The 23,572-nt window shown below is 53.5% G+C and overlaps 1 protein-coding gene across 1 annotated transcript; it reads left to right on the top strand.

The window, feature by feature from the left end:
* Positions 1-468: 468 nt before the first annotated feature.
* Positions 469-23,366, top strand: ZNF398 (zinc finger protein 398). The gene is made up of 6 exons (XM_045833919.1): positions 469-714; positions 3,514-3,909; positions 9,228-9,354; positions 9,911-10,024; positions 17,939-18,052; positions 19,366-23,366. The coding sequence occupies exons 1-6, from the start codon at positions 691-693 to the stop codon at positions 20,520-20,522; spliced, it is 1,932 nt and encodes a 643-aa protein (XP_045689875.1). The 5' UTR covers positions 469-690; the 3' UTR covers positions 20,523-23,366.
* The last annotated feature ends 206 nt before the right edge of the window (positions 23,367-23,572 follow it).

Raw genomic sequence — 23,572 nt, forward strand, 5'->3', positions numbered from 1 at the left:
TGACCCGCTTCATCTAGGCAGCTACATGTGCAGTTTCTGGAAATGACGAACGTCCTCTTCGTCAAAGCCATGGGCCCCTCTGGCACCCGTCCTAGCCTGCAGGCTCCCTGACTCCCCAGCCCAGCACCTCACTCACTTCCATCTTTCTGAATTCGGCTACCTCCCGCCCCAGCGCCTCCCTTCGGGCGGTGCCTGCTCATTGGGCCGCCTGGAAGAAAACACTCCCCTGACGAACCCCGGTTGCGGCTGGGCCCTAAGCTGCAACCTGTGGATCGCTCCCAGGTGTGGGAAAACAACACCTTCGTTTGCTGGTGCAACCGCGGTGCACGAGCCCTGCTAGGCCAGCCGCGGGACGGGGAGTGTCCTCCAGGCCGGCAGGGGGCGCGCTGCGCGGAGGGCGGCGGGCGGCGCGTCTAGGCCGCAGCCGTGCCTGGCGTGCGCTCGGTGCCCACAAAGCGCCAGCTGAGGGGCCGCTGCGGTCCGATCGCTGCTGAGCTCCTCCGTCACTCGCGCTCCACCTCCGGCCGGCCGACCCTGCCGCTGCCCCTGCCCCTGCCGCGTCCTCTCGCCCCCAGCAGCAGGGCCCCGCGGCCACGCTAGCCGGGACGCGGAAGGCAGGCCGGGCGGGTGCCGCCTGTGTGGGGCCGTGCGGCGGCGACTACTGCGGGCCGAGCCGGACAGCGCAGGACCATGGCCGAGGCGGCCCCCGCTCCGGTAAGGGTGGCTCGCGCGCGGGGTGCTGTGTGCCCGGCGGGGTCCGGGCGTCTCGGCTTGTGGTCCCCGGGCCGGTGGGAGAGGAGGAGGGCGGGAAGCCGGGCCTGTCAGGAGCCGGGCTGCAACCGAGCGGAGCACCGGCGGCCCCGGGGTCCGCCGGCCGGTGCGGGGCCTGGGACCCCGACGCCCAGGGCGAGTGTGGAAGAGCTGGTCCCCTCCCGCATCCTGAGGCCCCGCCCTCGGTGCGAGGCCCCGGGCTCCCCCGCCGATCCGAGGGTTCCAACGAGCGCAGGGTGCCAGCCCCTTAGCGCCGGCCGGACGCGGGGTGGTGGGCTTGGCGTGGCGTTTTCATCGACCGTTCAACAGCTCCGCGCGCGAGATCGTCCTCGGTGCGGCCCCCCCGAGCCTGGCACAGCCACAGAGGCGGTGTGACAGTGGCAGGCGTGATCGAGGGACTGCGGGGGGTCAGGGATCCCCAGGGTCCAACACGCGGCAGTGCCGGACGCACAGGGGGGCCCTCCGTCAGTGCCCTGGGTGGGCTTACTTTGCGTGTTTATTCACTCAGGGGGCGTTGACTGCGGGCCTGTGGGCGCCAAGCCCTCCGCCAGCTGCTAGGGCTGCAAGTGACCGTCCCAGTCTGGGCACACGACACCCAGGCAGCGTGCGCAGGGACTAGACGACGGGCGTGGGGCTGGCGAGTTAGGTCTCGGATTTGCCGACTAAGAGGCTTTGGTCACCCGGAGGAGAGCCGTTTCCGTGGGTGGGGAGCCAGACGGGGCTGCTGAGGCGTGACTGGAAAACGGGAAAAAGCGCAGGAAAGAGAGGAGCAGGAGCAGTGGGGTGGGGAAGAGAGAGGAGCGGAATCTCTGCCCTGGACTTCCTTTTCCGAGCTTTACATACATAGACACACGTGTGTGCTCATGCATGCATGCATGCATGTATACGGTGGCAGTGGCACGTGTCTGCCAGCCCTGGCCAATAGAAATATAACGGAAACCACAGATCTCACTTGACATTTTCTGGTAGCCACACTTAAAAAGTGAAAAGGGATAAATGAAATTAATCTTGATCTATTGTATTTGACCCAGTGTATAGAAAGCATTTCCAGCGTGTGGTCAGAATCAGGAAATTAACCGAGTGTTGCGTGTGTCCCCCGCACTAAGTCTTGGAAATCTGGTGTGTATTACATGCCCACAGCACACGTCAGTCGGTGCGCACATGTCTGCTCAGTAGTCACATGTGGCTCCCGTGTCGAACAGTGCAGGGAGGTCTCACGGAGGAGAATCAGGAGGGATTGAAATATTGGCCCTAAAACAGAGGCGGGGCGGGGGGGGCAGCGCCCCTAAAAATGTGGAAGGTGTTGGCGTTGGGACCGTGAGTGGAAAGGTTGGTTTTAAATGGGGTGAAACTTTTTCCTGTGGGGAGGAAGGCCAGCAGGGGTTACGTGATTAATGAGTCTGAGATGGCAGGCGCGTGAAGGGAGAGTTGAGGGGGTTTTGGTCTGAGTGCTCTCATCTCCCCGGTGCCGTCTGAGAGTGAGGGCCCTGCGGTGGCCCGACTCAACACGTGCTCCCTGCTGGCAGTGGCAGCGGGATCACTGGGGAGCTGGTTAAAGATGCAGAATCTCAGTTTCCCTCCCAGCCCTGGCGAATCAAAGCCTGCATTTTAACCCAATGACTCTTGCGCACGTTAGTTGGAGGAGAGGGCCTGGGGTTCGCAGTGGGCACTGTAGGGATGGGGTTGGGAGGGGGGAGCAGCCTGGGTGCACCAAGAGAGGGAGTCCCCGCCCAGCTTAGAGACCGTTGGAGTATGTGCTGCCAGTCCACCTGGTTGGGTGACTCACTGGCCTGCCCACAGGAACAGGGGATGAGGAACGATTGGACTGACTCACACCTGGAGGGTGCTGAGAGGGCAAGGCAGGTAGCAGGGTGGAAGGTGGCTGAAGGGATCGCTGAGGAGGAGAACAGCGCTCGGAGCAGGCTGATGAAGCAGCAGCAAACGGAACCGTCGGGGGCTTAGTGGGGTCGCAGAGCAGGTGAAGTGAAAATAAGGTGGGGGGCGAGCTGGACGGGTGGGAGGCCGTGGCCGGAGTGCCGCGAACCACAGGGTCAGAAGTCTTTGTAATGCTCGGCTCACCTCCTATTTGTTGTAGGAATTTCTGTTTTTTTAAATACACTGTTTCAGTGTGTATGCAGTGATGGAACAGCCTATTACTTTCTTTAAAGATCTAGGTCAAAAGTGACTTATATAGGCCAGAGTTTGCTTGCCTGAAAACTCCACGCTGACTCTAGTTCCGCCCGGCGGAGTGACACAGTGTGAGAATAAACAGGTCTGCTCTGCCTCCTGTTTTATAGCCCTCCAGACCCAGCCTTCAAAGCGTCCTCACTGTTACTGAATGGTGGTGCGGTTGTGCTTGGTAGGCAGGGCCCTCTCGTAAGTCAGTGCGGGGTTTATCGGGGCACATGAGCGGGGTGTAACCGGGGACGTCCTGGGGCCCGCGGGCCTTTCCCACAGACAGAGTGCAGCAGCAGCAGCAGCCCGTGCCTGCGGGCGATCGGCTGGTTCTTGATCCAGTTTCACTTACTGTCTTAACCCGATCCCTCCCTGACCCACCAGCGGTTCTGGCTCTTGGTGCCGCTGAGCCCCGTGCCCGCGAGGCTTGTGCAGGCACTACTACTAAAGCTGTGTTGTACTGGGTGGATCTCAGATGCCCAGTTAAGCAGTCCTCATCTCCCTGGAGTTTGCATTCAGGCTCCACCTAACACTCAGTGTCTTGTCTCATCTCTCCACTGCACACAGACTTCGGAATGGGACTCGGAATGCCTCACGTCCCTGCAGCCCCTTCCTCTGCCCACGCCCCCAGCGGCGAGCGAGGCGCACCTGCAGACCGCAGCCATCTCCCTGTGGACGGTAGTGGCAGCCGTGCAGGCCATAGAGCGAAAGGTGGAGGTGCACAGCCGGCGACTCCTGCACCTGGAAGGGCGGACGGGGACGGCCGAGAAGAAGCTGGCCAGCTGTGAAAAGACAGTGGCTGATCTCGGGAACCAGCTGGAGGGCAAGTGGGCCGTGCTGGGCACGCTGCTGCAGGAGTACGGGCTGCTGCAGAGGCGCCTGGAGAACCTGGAGAACCTGCTGAGGAACAGGAACTTCTGGGTCCTGCGGCTGCCCCCGGGTATGAAAGGAGATATCCCAAAGGTAGTACCTCACTTCTAGACGGAAAGTGGTACCGCTGGTCCTCAGTAAGGGACAGTCTAGGGAGCCGTGGAGTCGTGTTGTGTCTGTCTGTTTGGGGAAGCACTTCGTGTTCAGTTCAGCGATCACCTGAGGGGCCAAACTTCAGACTGGAAACTCCAGATGAAGTTGGTGATCTGGCGGATGGATTTTTCCCTCTTTCGCTTTCTCCTGTTCATTACCCGCAAGTCACTTTCCTTTGCGAACCTGTCTGCCACGATCTTGATGTGGCAACTAAGTTAAATACCGTTTAACTGAGTCAGTTTGAATATGTTGGCAGTGCTGGTGAGAAAGGTGGCGGGGGGACAAGGGAAGGGACGTTGAGTAAGTGGTTGGGGTGAGGGCGCGGGGTGAGCGGTAGGTTCACGGCGCAGACCCCACCTTCAGCTTATTCACGGGAGGGGCGGGCTGCAGTGCTGGGGCCCAGCCTTCCCGGAGGGAATAGCCTTTAAAACAGAAGGAAATACACATCATTCTTAGCTATGGGAGACAGCCTGAGGCAGCCGGTCCCCAGCCGCGCCTGTTTGTTTATTCATTTATTCCATAGGGGTTTCTTGAGCACTTACTGTTTCGTCTGGTCTCTGCATCCTGAAAGGCACAGCTATGAACAGTTCATGTAAATTCCCCTGGAGCTTACATCTTAGTGGGGAAAGGAGGACAATATGAACAGACAAGAAAATGAATACACTTAAGTGCTCTGATAAAAAGGAAGGTGCTCCCCGGGCATTTAATTTAGATTGGCTGTCAGAGAGGGTCTCAGGGAGGAGCTGACATTCTGGCTGAGCCGACTGACGGGAAGGACCGGGCTGTGCAGAGAGGGAGGGAGGGCCTTCTGGCCGGAAGAGGAGCTAGCACCGAGTGGAGTCCCGAAGGCACCAACAAGCTTGGCCGGGGCGGAGAGAAGGGAAATAAGCACCATTCGGGACTATGGCAGATAGTAGCCTTGGCAGGGTGGGTGTGCAGCGAGCGGAGGGGGGCGTGGCTGGAAGAACGGCCGGGCTGGGTCGGGTCGCCTAGGGCAGCGTTTTTCGGCCCTGGCCGCACACAGGCGTCACCTGGAGGGTCTTTAAACTTTGGGGAACTTCACCCCCTCGAGATTCCGATCCAGTGGGTCCGGGATGGGGCCTGAGCACTAACGATTCTTAAAGCGCCATAGCTGGCTCTGACGTGGGACTGGGCCTGTGAACCACTGACATAGGACGTCGGAGACCGAGGTAAGGAACTTGGATTTTATCTTAGCACTGCTAAGGGAAGAAGTTGGAGGGGTTTGAGCAGAGGAGATGCATCTGCTGTGTGTTTTAAAGGAGCCACTTTGGCTGCTGGGTGGAGAATGGACCGGGGCGGGAAGAACAGAAATGCGAAAACGAGGAAGGCCACTGTAATGGCTGGAGGGATGAGAGTGGCTTGGATGAGGGTGTCAGCAGTGGCGACGGGCACGAGAGGACAGCGTGGGGACGTTTGGGTGGCAGAGCTGGTGATAGGCCTTGCTGGTGGGAGTCAGGGCATGAGGAACTGAGAACAATGCTTCTAAGTCCACCGTGTGATAAGTTATCTCCATAGTTTCTGTTATCTCCATAGAACCCTAACCTGTCCCAGATCACACAGTTACTAAGTATAAATAACGGCGTTATATTTAGCCCAGAGAACATGCTCTTAGGTTCACTGACTCTTAGCCTTGAGCTTGAGGAGCTGCAGGGGTGTTGACGATTCCTGAGGTGGGGACGCTCTTGGGGGTGGGGGGGTGGGGGAGGTTTCCTTCGGCAGGTTGGCGATGCCGTGGCACGTGCAGGAGAGGTGTGGAGTGGCCTCTGAAGCCCGAAGGTGAGGCGTGTCTGGGCATCGTGGATGTGCAGGTCGCAGTGTAAGCCGTGAGCGAGAGAGGGGTGTCCGCAGGAGAGAGAGCGGAGGAGTGGGAGAGGGTCCGAAGGCAAAAAGCTCCGGGGGTGGGAGGAGGGGTGGCCGTGCGGCGGACAAGAAACCAAACAGGGAGGTGTGTGCGGTCCCGGGGATGAGGGGAAAAGGTGTTTCAAGGAGAGCGTTGGTTTGGATTGTGTTTGCTGCTGGGAGGTCTGGAGAGATGAGCGTGGTGAATGTGACTGGGCAACGCAGGCCTCGCTGGCGACTTTGACCAGAGCTGTCCCAGGGCCGCGGTGGGGACAGGGCTGCGGGGAGAGTGAGGGTCACTGACCCCGGTGCTGAGCCCAGGGAGCTCCCTGGGAGGGGTCTCTGAGTCCGTGTCCGGTGGGGACCCTTCCCCCGAGTGGTTTATCTTTGCTTAGGATAATTTACTTAGCGTTTGCTGTAACAATAACAGAAAAGGTAAGTTAAAGTTACTTATTGTCTTCCCTGGGTAAATGGGTAACACTTAAACTGTCCGTCTTAAACTCTAAAATCCTGTATAGAGTACTATTGTGATTTCTCTTAAAGATTCCTTAATGAAATCACATATATTGAAGATTCGCTAGATCTGTATATGGGAAGTAAAGTTATGTGTCCTTACTTTGTTGAAAATACTCTTATTCTGCCCCTACTTTTGAATTCCAAGTGCCAAATAATTTTCCCTCCAAATTTTTTCTTTATTTTAATTTTTTAAATGGTGGGAAGCCATCCGTGACAGTGACCGTTCTCACCACGTTTAAGTGCGCAGTTCAGAGCCAGGCAGTGCGGTCACGTGGTGTGGCCACCGCCACCACCCGTGCCCAGAGCTCCCAAACTGGAGCTCTGTCCCCCAAACACTCTCCCCCTCTCCTCCCCTCCCGCCCCAGGCACCCACAGTCTACTCTGTTTCTCTGGGAATTTGATGATTCTTACATAAATGTAAGACAAATCATCCAATATTTGTCCTCTTGGGACTGGCTTATTTCACCAACGTCACATCTCAGGTTCACCTGTGTTGTAGCACGTCAGAATTTCCTTCCTGTTTAAGCCTGGGTAGTATTCCACCTCTCTCAGAATGCTAAAGGCATCGGCCCTTGGTCTCACATCGTCAGGTGCCACCGATGGAAAGCTGACCACCGAACCCGTTCTCGTTTGTTTGTGAGAAATCTGTGTGTTCTCTGCACAAACTCTTATCTCCTCTCGTACTAGTTTTCCTGACATTTACTGCGGAAATGTCTGGGTGTGGGTCTCTCTGCATCTGTTGTGGGCAGCTGGCGTGGCCTGTCCGTCAGAGGACTGGCGTCCTCTCAGCTCCGGGGGGTTTTCTTCTGCGAATCTGTAGTTGTGACATTCTGTCCCTCTGGCTTTTCTTCTGGTTTCCTTTTGGAGCTAGTTTGACAGGTGATGGATTGTTGTCTTTTAACTTTTCCTACATTTTTTCACCTTTTTAACCAGAGTTCCGTGACCTTGCAGCCTTCCAGCCTTTCTACTTTTTATTTTAACAATTACATGTTTAATTTATTTTCTGCCCTGGCCAGGTGGCTCTGTTGGTGCCGCATCATCCCGTACACCAGAGAGGTTGCAGGTTCGATCCCCAGGTGGGGTGGGTATGGAAGGCAACTGATCTTTCTCTTAAAAAAAGATAATAATAAATCAATAAACATATCCTTGGGTAAGGATTAAAAAGAGAATATTTCGCCCTGGCTGGCGTACCTCAGTGGATTGAGCGCGGGCTGCGAACCAAAGTGTCACAGGTTCGATTCCCAGCCAGGGCACATGCCTGGGTTGCAGGCCATAACCCCCAGCAACTGTACATTGATGTTTCTCTCTCTCTCTAGCTCCCTCCCTTCCCACTCTAAAAAGAAAAATAAATAAAATCTAAATTAAAAAAAAAAGAATATTTCCTGGTTCTTTTTTAAAAGCAGCTGGAATTTTTTTAATGGGTGCAATATGTATTTGACTTTCTCTGAGACTGTATGTTAGTGGTTTGTCTGATTTCCAGTTTATTGTGGTTTTTTTTTGCCTCTAGGGTTGTTTGTAGTGTTTGTCTTGGTGCTGTTAGTTTTTTGTTGTTGTTTTTTTTTAACATTGAGTAACCCTTGGTCGTACACATGTAAGTGGAGGATTCGATTGATTAACGGGGTGCTCACAGGAAGCAGCATGTCTTCTCGCCCACTGCGCAAGTCTCTTTAGCCCGAGGACCTTCCCTCTGCAGGAGAGCGCTGGGGCTTAGGTGCTCCGTACACGGGGGCTTCTCTTTAAGGAGCCGTGGTGTGGAGCAGATAGGCAGTGCAGGGACCACGCAGGGCCCCCAGTAAGACCACACTCCCGGTGGTCACCCGTGCCTGGAGGCGCCGCTGTCCCCAGGCCGGTGGGTGGATTTCCTCTCAGATGAGGTCTGTGGCTTCAGCTTTGTGGTGGAGGCTGCTGCTCCTTCCTCTGCCGGGCGGATGAGGACACTGGGGGGGCCGCTCTTCTAAAGACAGACCTTCAGGTGCAGTTTGGAACCACTTGCACCTCTGCCCAGTGTGCCCGCCAGCTCGGAGCTTGGGGCTCTCCGGGACCCCCAGCTGCAGCCCTTGCCTGGCGTGGGGAGGTGCCGCCGCCTCCTCCACCTCAGACCCCAGCATGGGCCCCAGTGAGAGGAACCCCCCAAAAGTTCTGATCCTAGAGATGGCGTCTCCTCCTCACCCTTGGTGCTGCTGCGGGTGGTCCCTCCTGATCTCACGACGGTCATTTCCGTGGAACTCTGGGAGTGCGTGTGCGTTGTTCACCTCCTTGAACTGGAAGCCGTCCTGACCCTTTATTTCTGCTGTTATTTTATGGTCTGTACGTTTGCTGTAAGTTATCACACACCTTTTGTGTGGTGAGAGTAGGTAAAAATAAACTATTGGGTATCTATATTTGCCCTGAGACTAATTTTAGGTGCTGAGCAAGTTGTAAAAATGGGCAATTTATGGTTCTAGCCTGTTTGTAACCTGCCTGTCCCTTAGGGCCAGCCAAAGTCCTATCTCTTCTAGACTCACCACAGCCCAGGTTCCAGAATTTCTCCTCCATGTCATTAGTTTGAATACAGCCGCGGGCTCCTTTTGGACAGAGAGTTTATTTGTATAACAGTGGTGCTTAGGATAAACCTTGTATGTGGTGGATGTTCAGAATCTGCTGTGTGGTGTGGATGAAACATGCCGCCCATTTGCTCCTGTCTCTGTGACCGCAGCCTGAAACGCGCCGCCTTTCTCCTGGAAACGTGGTCAGCTCTTGGAGGCTGGATCTGGGTCTCCAGTTTTTCCTGTATCCCATCAGCAGCTCACTTAGTTTCTTACAGCCAGACAGCACTTAGTACAGATTACTGAGTGGCTGAGTTGCGGTGGCAGAGACTGACCCCGATGTCATTGTGATTTCAGGTGCCTGTGACATTCGATGATATCTCCATCTACTTTTCCACTCCTGAGTGGGAGAAGTTGGAAGAATGGCAAAAGGAACTTTACAAGAACATCATGAAGGGCAACTACGAGTCTCTCATCTCCATGGGTGAGGCTGAGTGGGCACCTTGTGAGTGAGTGAGGCCACAGCAGCCCGCGGAGAGCGCAGAAGAGTCCCTTTTCCCCCGGTGGTCCTTGCTTTCGTGCGGTCCTCGCACGCCTCAGAGTCTGGCTCCAGGCCAGAGATTTCCAGTTCACCCTTGCTAACTGGGAAGTGTGGCTTCTCCTCGAGCCAGTCAGGACGGAGAAGAAGTTCAGGGTTACGGATGTGCCAGCTGCAGTGGGATCCGTGGGTGCCCTTCACTTGGAGACGGCCTCCACCCCTCCCCTCGGGACACACTGTCGCCCCTGCTCAGTGAGAGAGGCAGGCGGGACGCGCTCCAGCAGCACGGTGCAGCTCCCACCGTTGCCTCTCCCCTTCCCGGCCTTTCTGACGGACACCGTCCGCAGTGGGAGGCGCAGGATGGGTGGGGGGAAGTGATTCCGAGTCTAAAAGAGATCCCCTTGGACTGGGGACCGCAGAGCCTTCGGCTCAGCCTCGATGGCAATTCGTTATCATTCTCATTTATCTCTTTTGTCATACCCCTGTCCCTCCTTCCTCCTAGATTATGCCATGAATCAACCTGATGTCTTATCTCAGATTCAGCCAGAAGGAGAGCATAATACAGAGGACCAGGCGGGGCCAGAGGAAAGCACCATTCCCACGGACCCCAGCGAAGGTAGGCGGGAGCAGAGGTTCGCCGCTCTGCCTTTCCTGGTCGGAGGTGACGGCCCAGCACAAGGAAGCAGGGCTGGGGGCTCCCCGAGCCTCTCCGTGCTGCGGCAGCCAGACTGGCCAGGTCGGTAGCAGGGCGAGCGGAGAGGTCACCTTGTCCGTGCCTTCACCCATCAGTACCACACGGCCGAGGGCTACTGATTGCATTCCACGACAGAGGTCGTGAGCCCTTGTTATTTAGTAAAACAGACACGTCCGTAGATGGCAGGGCGAGCAGTGCTGTTCCTGTGGAGGGACGTGGCTTCCGGGACTGTGCACCTGGCCGCAGAGAAGTGCCGGAGGGGCTGGGGCCATCTCTGCGTGGTCCCTCGGAGACGCTCCTAACCCGGGGGCCCCAAAGCAGGTGTCGCCCAGTGTGGGAGCCAGCTGTCGTTAAGTAACCCTCCCCATTGTTTTCGGCTGGCAGCTGCTTGGTCCTGTGTGGGAAAGACTGCTAGCCAACGTCGAGTTGTGTTTTTTCCTCAAGTCCCCCCTGTGCTGCAGAAAACTCTCACGCCGTTTTTGCTCTTTGCTGGACAGAAGGCTCACCCTGCAGGTGTCTCTACCAGATGCGCTTCTCTTAGCTAGTGGGTTACTGAACCGGAGGGTGGTCTTGGGACCCCAAACGTAGCCTGGAACTTTTCCACAACGAAAACAAGTATCCCATACGCTGTTATTTTTTTCCGTAACATTTTATTACAAAAATTTTCAAACATCAGAAAAGTCGAAGTAGTTTTATAGTGAACACCTAAATACCTGTCACCTAGATTCTACCACTGACATTTCACTCGTTCACCCACCTCTGCGCCCCCTCTCCACCCATCGGCCCGCCGTCCCGCCCACCCTGTATTTCACAGTCAGCGCACACACCAGTGCGTCCCCCCGAGCGTTCAGCGTGAAGGGCACCAACCCAGCGTCCAGTGTTTTTTCTCTTGAGGTAAATTTCCCGTCCACTGAAATGCCCAAATCCTAAGTGACTGTTCTCTCTGAGGTAAGCACATACCTGCTACACGTTATTTTTAGGGCTGTGTGGGTGACAGTATTTCTGCAACGTAACAGATTGCATTTGATTAATATCAACGTCATGGATATATGTAATGAGCCTAAACTTACATCACAGATAAAGGTGGGTGACTTAGCCAGAAAGGTTCGTTATTGGAAGGAACTCTTTAGTCTGCTCCTGTTAGCCACCCGACATAACCCTCAGCGAGCAAAAATCAGTGTGTTGTTTCTCCTTGGGGACGAATGGAGAAGATGTAAGTAATTTGGTTTTGTAATGATGTACGAGAGATTCGTTTACCTTCCATCTTGTCAACTTGTGGGCAGCCAGCCTGTAGACAGTACTTCATTTTTACTTAAAATTACGTACAGTAAGCTCTGGAGTCACCTAGTACTGTGGTCTGATCTGCACAGTCGTAGCTGTCATTAGCGATTAACCACCTAGGGACTCCCCAGAACCTGAGGGCAGGAGGCACAGGACTTCCAGGGCGTCCACGGGCCACGCTGGAAGAAGAAGAGTTGTCTTGGGCTACATATTAAATACGTTGCAACACAGAATCACACACAAAAAAGTCATAACATTTTAAGTAAATGAACAATTTTGTGTCGGGCCACGTTCATAGCCACCCTGGGATGCATGCCGCCTGTGGGCCACAGGCTGGATGCCCTCGCTTAGACCCGTCAGTGCACAGCATTGAAAAAGACCCTCCGTGTGTCTGTCTGTAGAACCCTTTAACCCTGGTGCTTCTATCCCTCTCTTTCTCCTTTCCCCTCTCTCTATAAATAAAATCTTCAAAAAAAAAAAAAGAATCCTTTGTATTCTCCCCTTTTATGTTTAACTATATATCCAAGAGTTATTTTTATTAAGTCAGTTATTTTCTTTGTGGTGTTCAAACTGTCAACTTGGCAAGTGAGAGGACTTCAGGTTGTCTCCTGGGTCCTTCCAAGTACTGCCTCAGTGCTTGTTTTCTTTAAAAAAAAAAAAAGTTCCGGGCTGTATTTGGGGCTCCAAGACCGCCTTCCGATCCGGTAGTCCACGAGGAGGACGCCTGGGGCCCAGCGTGTAGCCACGCCCGCGGCTCAGATTTACTGCAGCGAAAGGATACAAAGCAAGCGGCAAAGATAAAAAGCAGCGGGCAAGGTCTGGCGGAAACGGAGGAGTCTGAAGAGTCCCCGTCTCCGTCCAGGACACGCTTAATTCCTCCAGCAGAGCTGTGACAACACTCGCAGGGTGTTATCTCCCAGTGAAGCTGATTGGGGACTCGGCACCCAAGGTTTTCCTGGGGGCCGGTCTCGTGGGCCCCCTCCGCCCAGCACGTGCCCCAAGTCCCGGCTCCCAGAAGGAGAGCAGCGGCTGCTTGGCGCAAACCGCACTGGACAGCACTGGACAGCAGAGGCCCACCGAGGCACTCTTAACTGTCAGGGAGGCTCTCTATCAGCGCAGACGGCAGCGTGCCAGCCAGGGGCCAGCCTTGCGAGCAGGCCTTTCTGACAACAGGCCTGTGTGGGTTTCTGTTCTCCTTGCACATTACAAAAGTCCTGGCTCACCCTGGCCAGGTAGGTCAGTTCGTTGGAGCGGCGTCCCAAAGCACCAAGGTTGCAGGTTCGATCCCCAGTCAGGGCACAAACAAGGGTCAGCCCATGAATGCATCAGTGAGTGGAGCAACAGATGGACGTTTCTCTCCCTCTCCTTTTCTCATTCTAAAATCAGTCAATAATGTTTTTTAATTAAACGGTCCGCCATTAAGGTGCATAACCAGTCCTTTCGCATGAAACCTGTGTGGAGGATGCTGGTTTTAGGTGACTTTAGTGACAGAACTAATAAAATGTCTTTTTGATAGGTGATTGTCCACTTGAACCATTTAAGTCATTAGAAAAAGCTAATCAAATTTTCTGATTTTCAAGCAAGCAAGCAACTTCTCTAACATCATCTTTTAATCAATTTTAATACACCGTGAAATGTGTTGTTAGGCCAGTGTGTTTATATTAGAATATTGATATGCTTGATTTTCTAAAATACATGTCAGATTTTATCCATTGTCCTTGTAAAACCCAGAATTTCTTATTGTATTACATTTTAGGGCTTTCAGAAGAACTGCGCATTATTATTAAATAAAAATATATAGGTGGAATAGAATTAATTTTATGCTTCCTCTCCATCATCTGCATCTGATAAAGGGAAAGAGAAACTATTATATCCTCCTTCAGAATAGTCATTGATGCCTGCTGTCTGGGATCAAATTGAATACAATTACTAGAGAATAGAATAGTAAGTAGTGAATGGGAGAATACAGAAAAATATAAACTTGAAATTTCCTGAGATTATTCTTTAACTCTGACTAGGGCCAAACTGCAGACCACCTGTATGTGTGGTTATTCTTTGGTCACTGATAGTATATACTTTTTTTTTAATCCTCACCCGTGGACATTTTTTCATTGCTTTTAGGAAGAGAGGAAGGGAGATGAGAGAGAAAGAAAGAGAGAGAAACATCAGTTGGTTGCCTCCCATACACACCCCGACCAGGGATTGAACCTACAACCTCTACGTGCCCTGACTGGGAGTCGAACCCCTAATCTTTTGTGTTGGGGATGACGCTCCAACCAACGGAGCCACACCGGCCAGGGCAACCACCACTTTTTCTTGATCTATGGAAGGACACTTGAGCTGCTTCCATACCTTGGCTGTTGTAAATAATGCTGCGGCAAACATACAGCTCCCTGCGTCTTTCAGATTTACTGTTTTGGATTTCTTTGGGTAAATACCCAAAGATGGAACTGCTGGGTCCTCCTTTGTCTCTTGTTATGTGGCCTTTGCTTTAAAGTCTGTTTTGTCTGGTGCAGGTGTTGCTACCCCTGCTTTGTTTGTTTGTTTGTTTGTTTGCTTCCATTTTCATGAAATATCTTTTTCTATTCCTTCTGTCTCTGTCCGAGGTGAGCTGGGGAGACTCCTTGGATGATTTTTACTTCGTGTGCATCATCACCATTGTCCCATGTTTATCGCTGTTCACGCTGGGCCAGCAAGACCTCCTTTTGACAAACAAAACCAGCGGTTAAGTCACATCCAATATAATCCTTTTATTTTAGTTTATCCTATTTGAGAGCACAAATCGTCCTGGAAATGATTAGAGGTTTTTAATTATTGCACAAATACTTAACATATTCACTCAACTATGTTATAGCCCCACACCTGTTTCACAGAAAATTTCAAAAAAAAGGTTTTATATTTTTACCAATGGTAGTTTCATGTGTCAAATGTTTTTATCATCTGCTTGAGAAGTCAGACTTCCTCATAGTTAAAATTATATTCAACCAGTGTAGATGTTATAATCTTATATTTTCCTGTGATCAGACTTCCTATTTTTAACTGCCTCTCAAACCTAAAACCTCAGCGTTTATCGACTCTCTCACCTGGTCAGTATTCGGTTTTTCTCGATTATCTGGCTTCCTCCAGAGCCCACAGTTTGCATAAACCAATGACGTACGTTCACTTGTGTCTCTTAAGTATGCACTGGCGGGATTCCTCAGGCCTCTGAGGAGTGTGCTGCTCCAAGGGCCATGGTGGCGACCTGGCCAGCAGCTGCCATGCCGTCACCACGCAGGCGTCCACGTCAGGCCATCTCAATGTTCACGCCGTCCTGCTCCTTCACTTCTGAAAGGTCCCCAGGTCACACACGCCCACCAAAGCTCGGCGGATGTAACTGTATTCTATGCATTCTGTGACTGTAGGGTTAAGACCCAGTTGTTCAGTACAATAAAAATATTAGCTTGGTTGTACTGATCTAGTTAGTTATGCAACCGGAGGAACTTTTAGCATCAGTATTCAAAACGAATGGTTAGCGTCCTAGGGTTTCCCAAGTTCAGTGAAGACACACTTAGTCAGTGAGCTGGGTAACGACAGCCACGCGCACTTCTGGAGAACTGGCTTGCTCTTTTTCAGCCCTGCGTGGCTTTTATGGCTGGCTGCTGGCTGATATTGTAACAAAAGGTTGGAAAGAATTCAAGTGCCCATCAGTAGGGAATTCCTGGGTAAACAGTGGATCAGCTACACCGAACAGCTATGACAAGGAGGGAGAAGGGTCCCTGTTGGCTGCTCTGGGCATGTCCAGGATATACTGCAAGTGGCAGTCAAGGCGCAGCACAGTTTGTGTAGCGTCATGGATGCAGAGGGGAATTATCAAGGTGCGTGCATACTGGCTTACAGTTTCACAAAGAAACGATGGAAAATTAAAACACAACCAGTAAGAACAGCTTGGAAGCTAGACCTTCTGAACGTACTGTATTTTACAGTTTTGATTTTGGAATCTTGTAAATATTTAATATAAAACTTTTGCGGGTTCGCTCTCCCTCTCAGGAGCATGCCCGAGTCTTTCCCTCCCCCCTCTCCTCGCCCCCAGGCACGGCACCTTTGCTTTTCTGTCTCCTGAGCCCGAGGGCCCTTCTCTTGCTTCTGCAACTTGTTTGCTGCGCCTGCACAGCCCAGCCGGCCCACTGCTACCACCTCTGTCACTTTCTAGATAAACTCTTATTAAAAAAATTTTTCTTTTAAATCAAACATGCCAAAACAAATAAACTATATCATGCTGGTGACAGATACAAATGCATAGAGTACAAATTTCTTCCAAATAACATTAAAACATAGTATTTTAACGATATATCCCTGAAGGAATATATCCTAAAGACCAAAAGTACCAGCAAAGTACCACTCAATTTACATTGGGTTCATGTTTTTGTTAATGATACTGGCATTGTTTTGAAACATATATTCAGAAAAGCAGAGATCATGTTAATGTCATTCAAAACCAAACATTTTCAGGGTAATACAGAAAAGATACAAGTGCTAAATCAAAGGATTTCATTAAAAGCCTGTAACCTTAAATATGAGTGTAAACTCGTAACACTTTCCTTTTCCTAAAAGGCGTGTGCTTTATAGCTCTGTCCATTGAAGCAGTGACAGCCCGGTACCAGTTAGCATCCTTGTCGCCCTGACTGTGGTCTCCAAATCCCATTTCTTGGAGATCGTTGACCGTGTGCCCGGAGCAGGGAGCATCCAAGGCGAGCCTGGGGTGGCGCGCTGCACCAGAAATGCAGAAACCGGGTGCTCCACGATGTGAAATGACGCAGAGCGGACCTGAGGGGCACCTGCTGGCCAGAGAGGGGACAGTTGGAGCCTTAAAAAGAATAATGACTGCAGTGGATTGTAACTCATCAGATGTATAACATCATAGGAACCCATAATGCTGAGCCAAGAAGAGTCAGACCACTGGACTCACCGAGGTTTCGAGGGCACTAACCTGTCACTCAGAAAACGGATGCGGAGAAGCAGTGAAGCATTTAAAAGTCTCATATTGTTGATGAATAATAGGAAGTTCATCCTCCATATGTCTGTTAAAGATCGTCTTCCTTATCGCTGCCCGTGGCCCTCCCGCGTCTCTCTCTGTGCCTGTGTTTGTCGAGAATTGGGCCCTGGCCGGGCGGCCCCACTGCCTGGAGCGCCGTCCTGCGCTCTGAAAGGTTGCAGGTTTGCCCCAGGCAGGTGTGGGCAGGGGACACCTGAGGACGATGTTTCTCTCTCTCCCCCTTCCTCTCTGTCTAACTAAAATCAGTGAATGTATTCTTGGGTGAGTGTTTAAAATTTTTTTTTTAATCTGGAAGAAAAAGGAAAGATGAAGTCGGAGTATGTTTCACAGATTTTAGCCTTATAACTCAGAGTAGGAGGTTGAAGAGGCAGCCTGCCACGTGCGCTGACATCTGTCCCTCCGGTCTCTCCACGTGACCGACAGTCCTTGGGGCCGTAGCCCTGTCCAGCCTCTCACCGGCCTTGGGCGTACCTTCACGTCTCAGGGGCCTCTGCCAGCGTTAAAGGCTTCGGCAAGACCAGTGAGTTCTCACTGGCCAGCAGTAAAGCCATGACCTGCTTACAAGGCTTTTCTGGGAAACAATAGAGAGAGCATGAAGTTACTCTCTGGACCCTGTCAGCTTGCCAGCTTGTCCTTTTAGGCCAAAAAAGGTTCTGTGGGCCTCGGCTGGGATGGCAGGCACAGCTGCTTCGGCACTGACCGAGGGAGGCGTGGTGTGTGTGAAGCCTTTGGAGGCTGCTCTTTCCTCCTTTCTGGGAGCATCCATAAGGCCTGAGGGACTTACAGATACAGTTCTCTCCTCACCCCCGCACACCGCCCCCCTCAGGAAACAAGGACCTGTGTCATTTAATAAGCAAAGGTACTACGATCTCTTAGGAAAAGCCTAGAATTGGGAATCTGAAAAGTAACCTTTCTGAGGAGTCAGGTCTGTATTTAAACTGATCCAACTTTCTAATTCCGGAAGTGTATTTGGTTTTTAATTAACATTTAAGAAGAAAAAATTTTGGTCAATAGTGTTTCTTTTTTTGTGCTGTATTTTAAAGTAAACATTTGAAAATGTGCTCTTTCACCGTAAAGTCTCCCTGTGCATTTAACACCTGTGGGCCCTCGACTTAAACGGAGAGAATATTCCTGTTTCCATTATTTCATTAAAAAGCTGCAAGACAAAACAATGAAAGGATTTTAAAAATAATTGTGCTAATGAAGTGAAAAGTACTATTGATTTTAGATTATTTCAGGGTGTCATCTCCAAAATAAAAATTGATTTGTTTTGAGATAGGCTCACTGAAAGTAGTAAATCAAGCTGAGTACTATGTACCTCCTGTAAAAATAAATAAATTTGCCTTCATTTCGAACCGGGTCTCTAGGTGTTGTATGCATTTTTTTAAAGGCCGGTTCAGTTTTGTTGTTCTCGTTGGTTAGCGTTAAATGTGGGCAAAACATAGTGTGCAACAAACCACCGTGGTTATTTTCACTTTCTGATTCAAGTCTCTGAAGGCTGTTTTCTTTTCCCCCACAAACAGAGCCTGGCATCTCAACATCAGATATTCTGTCTTGGATTAAACAAGAGGAAGAGCCCCAGGTCGGGGCCCCCCCGGAGTCCAAGCAGAGTGATGTGTACAAGGGTCCCTACGCCGGTGAGTACGCAGTCAGAGGCCTTTGCGGCCGGTCCAGCGTGTGCCGGGGCTGCCGGGAGACACGGCGGGCGACGTGATCTGTGGAGGCGAGGGGTGGGAGAACACTGGGAGAAGGGCAGGAAAGGACCTGCCCGAGTGAGTTAGAGATGAAACCCAAATCAAACAAAGAAATTTAAAGTGAGAAGGCACTTTTAAGTATGAAGACAAATCAGCATTGTCAGAGGAAGAAAAATAAGTACATACAGATAGACCAAAAATAGGGTGGAGAAGACAGGAGAACATTTAAATATCACGGGGAAAGGACAGAACAAGGGGGGGCAGGGCAGGCAGGCGGGCAGGCAGGCAGGCAGGCGGCGGAGACGAAAATGTCAGTGGGAGGCGCAGGCGGGAGTGTCGGCGCGGGGCTGGCCCTCGGCAGGAGCGGTGACGGGAAACGAAACACGCCCGTTCCTTCTGCCGCGCTGAGCGCCCTCCCTGCTTTGCCATCTGAATCCTAAAAGAGAACCTCGAGGTCAGAAGGGACCCGATTGTTTACATAACTCCATGCAACCTGATTTCCAGTGTCCCCCATGCCTCGGGTTCTTTTAGACTCTAGGAGATAAATGAGACCGTTTCTGCGCTCCAAGGTACTTATCCCAGGGACACGCACATCAACACTGGGCCCGCCTGTTGTGAAGTGTGCAGGGCGAGGGGGACAGATGACCTGTACACAGGAAATGAGATGTTTGCAGAACACGCACCGGCTTCAGTTTACGTTCTTAGATAAGGCCTAGGGAAGGATGTGGAGCCCGAGCTGGGCCCTGGAAGGCTGGTACGCTGGGGCTGGGTGCGAGGTGGAAGAGAGGGAGGCGTTGTACAAAAGGAAGACAGGATGAGCAGAGGCGCGGGGCAGAACTGCGCACTTCACTTCCAGGGCCCGTGGGAGAGCCAGCGATCACGGAGGGTGGGCCTGGCAGAGCAAAGAGGGGCAGCAGGAGTAGACTAATCCGTGACTGTGGACCCGGTCACGGTCACGGTAGGCCGCGGTCCCTCCCGAGGCCGGTGAGCGGAGGAGGGACGTGATGAGAGCAGTGCTGAGAAGCCTGGTGCGAAGGTGGTTCCTTTTCCCAGCCGGGGGCATTGAGGGGGTTCAGGTGATTTGCCGCAGGGTCTGTGGGCGGTGTGACGATTTGCTCCGCCCTCCACGGAGTTAGGTACGTACGTACGTAGGGGAGCAAACCGAGAGCTCCGGGCAGACTGTGAGAGCTCGGGAGGGCCACCCAGTGGCTGCGAGACCTGCGCTGGTGGGCATGACTCTGAGTCCTTTCTTTCAGATGAACAGCTCGTCATCAAAGCCGAAGGCCTTACCAGGGCCTCCTTGTGCCCGGAGATTCCAGTCCCCTTCCCTTCTCCACCAGCAGTGGCAGCAAAGGATACTTTTTCAGATGTGACTTTCAAAAGCCAGCAGTCTACGTCCATGACACCTTTTGGGCGCCCGGCCACTGACCTGGCGGAAGCCTCTGAGGGCCAAGTGACCTTCACGCAGCTGGGCAGCTACCCCCTGCTGCCGCCAGCCGAGGAGCAGGCGTTCTCTTGCCACCACTGTGGCAAGAGCCTCAGCCAGGACATGATGCTGACCCACCAGTGTAGCCACGCTGGCGAGCACCCCTTGTCCTGTGCCCAGTGTCCCAAGCACTTTCCGCAGCCAGCCGAGCTCGGCAGCAACCCCCAGGCCCACGCCGGCGAGGCGCCCCCCACCTGCCCGCACTGCGCCAGGACTTTCACTCACCCCTCCAGACTCACCTACCACCTCCGGGTCCACAACAGCGCCGAGCGCCCCTTCTCCTGCCCTGATTGCCCAAAGCGCTTTGTAGACCAGGCCCGCCTCACCAGCCACCGCCGGGCTCACGCCAGCGAGAGGCCCTTCCGCTGCACGCAGTGCGGCCGGAGCTTCAGCCTAAAGATCAGCCTCCTGCTGCACCAGCGCGGGCACGCGCAGGAGCGGCCTTTCTCCTGTCCCCAGTGTGGCATCGACTTCAATGGCCACTCGGCCCTGATTCGCCACCAGATGATCCACACGGGCGAGCGCCCGTACCCGTGCACTGACTGCAGTAAGAGCTTTATGCGCAAGGAGCACCTGCTGAACCACCGGCGGCTGCACACGGGCGAGCGGCCCTTCAGCTGCGCGCACTGCGGCAAGAGCTTCATCCGCAAGCACCACCTCATGAAGCACCAGCGCATCCACACGGGCGAGCGGCCCTACCCCTGCGCCTACTGCGGCAGGAGCTTCCGCTACAAACAGACCCTCAAGGACCACCTGCGTTCGGGCCACAGTGGAGGCTGTGGGGGCGAGAGTGACCCATCCGGACAGCCGCCTGACCCTCCAGGTCCCCTCCTAACTGGGCTGGAAACCTCTGGCCTGGGCGTTAACACTGAAGGCCTGGAGGCCAGTCAGTGGTACGGGGAGGGGAGCGGAGGGGGGGTTTTGTGAACCTCCCTCCCTTCCTGGTTGTCCGTGCTCACCCAAGGGCCCCGCAGTAATCGCTGTTGGCACATTGGTGCGCTTGGGGTCCTACGCACTTGACTAGAGACATGCCTGAGTTTGGGAACTTCATAGCATTGCAAGAACACCACACTCTGAAACCCAGAAAGGCCCGGAAAGGAGTCCGGCACCCCCATCTTTTCAAAAATGCGACCTAAGCAGACGTTGCAGGGAGATAGGAAAGCAAGGTTTGGCCTCTGGTCGGTCGTCGCGGGGCAGTGGATAGGGAACCGTGGCGGCTGTGGGTGGAGGCGGGTGCGTGGGACGGCCACCAGAGCTGGAAGCCCGCCCGGGGCAGAGCGAGTGTCACTGAGCCCTTCGTTCATTTCCCGATGCGAGACCGTTGTCACGAGAGATCGGTCAAGCCTCAGTGCGTGCTCCTGCTCCTCCCGACGCCAGCTGACGTCCACTCGTGCTCATGGACGCCTCTCCCCAGATGACAGCTCAGTATAGTCTCCCTAGGTTTCCTAGGCTAATTCCTTTAAGTACATTATGTTAAACGTTGGGTGAGTAAGAAATTTGAAAGCTTCTTAAGGAGAACAGCCCTTAACTTTTCACCAGCTTGATTTGCAGCCTTCAGCCTTGCTGGCATGTACGCTGCTGGAGACCTCTGCCCAGGCCCCGGCTAGGAAGCTGGGAGCGGGGTTCTCCACCCCAGCTTCAAAAGCTAGAGGTCCCAGAGAAATGGCAGCACAGCCTAACAGCTGTGCCTGACACATTTCTTCGAGTCATTTATTTCAAATTCTTTATTATTTATAAGTCAGTAGATGACTTTTCCATTTCTGGTGTCTGATGTTCTTGAGAGTCCTCAGCAGAAAAGGCTACAGCACTTTCCAGAAGTGTTAGGAGTTTCAGAGAGTGCCTGTGGACGCCCAGCTCCCGCTCCCCGGCAGTGAGGTGCTATCGCGGTGCGCAGCTTTCTCGAGCCCCCGGAGTGGGCTCGCCCGTCTGGCCGTTCCCGCGCCGGCAGGGGCAGGTCACCGAGAGCCAGGCCACAGGCAGGGACGGCCTCCACCTGCTGATCATGCTTGTAGGGACCTTGGCTGCCGTGTGTCCTTTTGTCGCGGTCATTCAGCCACCTGGGAGCATTTGAGTCTTTCCTGCACCAAAGTAGCTTGGCAATTGGGTGTAAGTCCCTTTCTTTCCTTTTATAGATCTCAGATTTTTGTCTGCAAAATGAGGCTGGTGAAAGGGAAAAAGTGAGTTTCTAAGGAAATTTTTTTTAAATCTTGTGATACATTCCTCCTCCTGCCAAAATCCTATCTTTGCCTCTGGCTTCTACCCAGGCAACACCAAATAAGCAGCAGAATCAAAGCAGACACATTCCTGCTGAAACTTGACTGAAATCAGTTTGGGTTGTTTTATTCTCGCTTTGAGCCTGGGGTGGAAGACAGAGAGTGCAGCGGTGCTAAGTCCTAGGCAGGTGGGCTGTGTACTGCCCACACTCCTGTTCCCCCTGAGTCCATCTGAGCTGCCTCCAAACAAGGTCCGGGAGCAGGTAGGACACTTAGTTGACGAAATGGCGAGGGAAGGACCCGTGTTTTCCTTATCACCTAGCTCACCCTTGACCCCGCTTGGTTGTATATAACCACCCTGGGAAAAAGCACTTACCCAGCTAGCTTTGCTCCTGGGAAGGCTCTGCCTGAACGTGCCGTTCTGCAGGACGATCGCACTTACAACGTCTGCCCTGTGCCACCCACAACGCCAGGGACCACGGGAGAGAGACCTCAGCAGTGTGTGTGAGACCGTAACCTGGAGTCTGAAGGTGGTGGAGAAAGCCAAGGGTGTAGAACAGACCAAGACAGAGGAGGAACAGAATGCTGGCGTGTCGGGGGCTTTCTAGCGGGGACCTGGACTCGTGCTCTGAGAAAATTGGGGGTTCTGGGAGTTCTAGTTGCACGGTGACCCACTGGGAACCTGAGCGGGGTCCAGCTGGGTTTGCAGCTGGGCCTCCCTCAAGAAAAGGTGGAAGAATCAAAGCACTACCTTTGGATGGTGCGTTCCCTTTCTGAAGGGGTTGGAGCGTTTGCCAGGGTATGCACCAGAGGGGCTTCTAGGTGTGACGCTGGACTAGGTGGCTTGGGCGATGAGCGGTTTACTGAAGACGCCGAGTTTCCCAGTGACAGAGACCCGGGGGTTAAAGTGCTAGAGGTAGTTCCCACAAGCCCTCCCGCGAGGGGCTGCCGTCAGCAGGGTCCCGCAGTCCCACAAGAAGCGAACACGGTTCCCGTACCAGTGAAGCCAGAGCCGTGAAGCTGAGTGAAAGGGAGAGGGCAGGGCCACGTCAGAAAGGGGGAGGTCGGCGTGGGCCTGGCCTTGGCCCGGGCGCAGGCCAGGAGTTCGGCTGTGGTGCATTCTGGTCTTCTCTCCCTCCACCGGCTGGAACTCCAGGCCAGCTCCAAGTTAGAGAGTTCGTTTGCCCGGGATTCCAGAACGGATAAGGGAAATGGATCGGTGGGAAGAGAAAGCCCAACAGAAAGGTTTCCGTGTGCGGAGAAGTGGGGTCCGTCAAGGGCTCCCGAGAGCAGCCGCACGGGTACCCCAGCAGTTAGACGAGCACCTGTGGGTGGGTGGTCAGGAGCAGGCGCGGGAGGAAAGAGGGAACGCCAGGGCGAGCTCGTCCGTGCGCCCTCTGGGCGAAGGGTCGGTGCTGTGCCGTCGATCAGAGTGGAGCCCAGCGTTGACTGCAGGACCAGATTCACCCTTTGCTCCCTAGGTGTTCCGTTGTCGCCACGAGATGAACCTCTGGTTCAGCCGCAGATGTGAAAATAAATGGAAGTCGATTGTCTAGAAGGAGAGCGCTGACGACTGGTCCTTTCTGCTGCGTGTGCGGTACCGGCAGCACCGCGGCCGCCCTCTGGCTGGAGCAGTGCTTCGAGACATCGCTCCCCTCGGCGAGGACAGTCTGCGGAGCTCTCGCTGGGGCTGCCGTCGCGCTGGGGCTGCCGGGCTGCGGCGGGGGCGTTTCTGAGAGGGTTGAGTGTCCGTGCCTGTCACCA

This window comes from Phyllostomus hastatus, unplaced genomic scaffold (genome assembly GCF_019186645.2).
Source record: "Phyllostomus hastatus isolate PE091 unplaced genomic scaffold, TTU_PhHast_1.1 phas_contig_1021, whole genome shotgun sequence".
Lineage (NCBI taxonomy): Eukaryota > Metazoa > Chordata > Mammalia > Chiroptera > Phyllostomidae > Phyllostomus > Phyllostomus hastatus.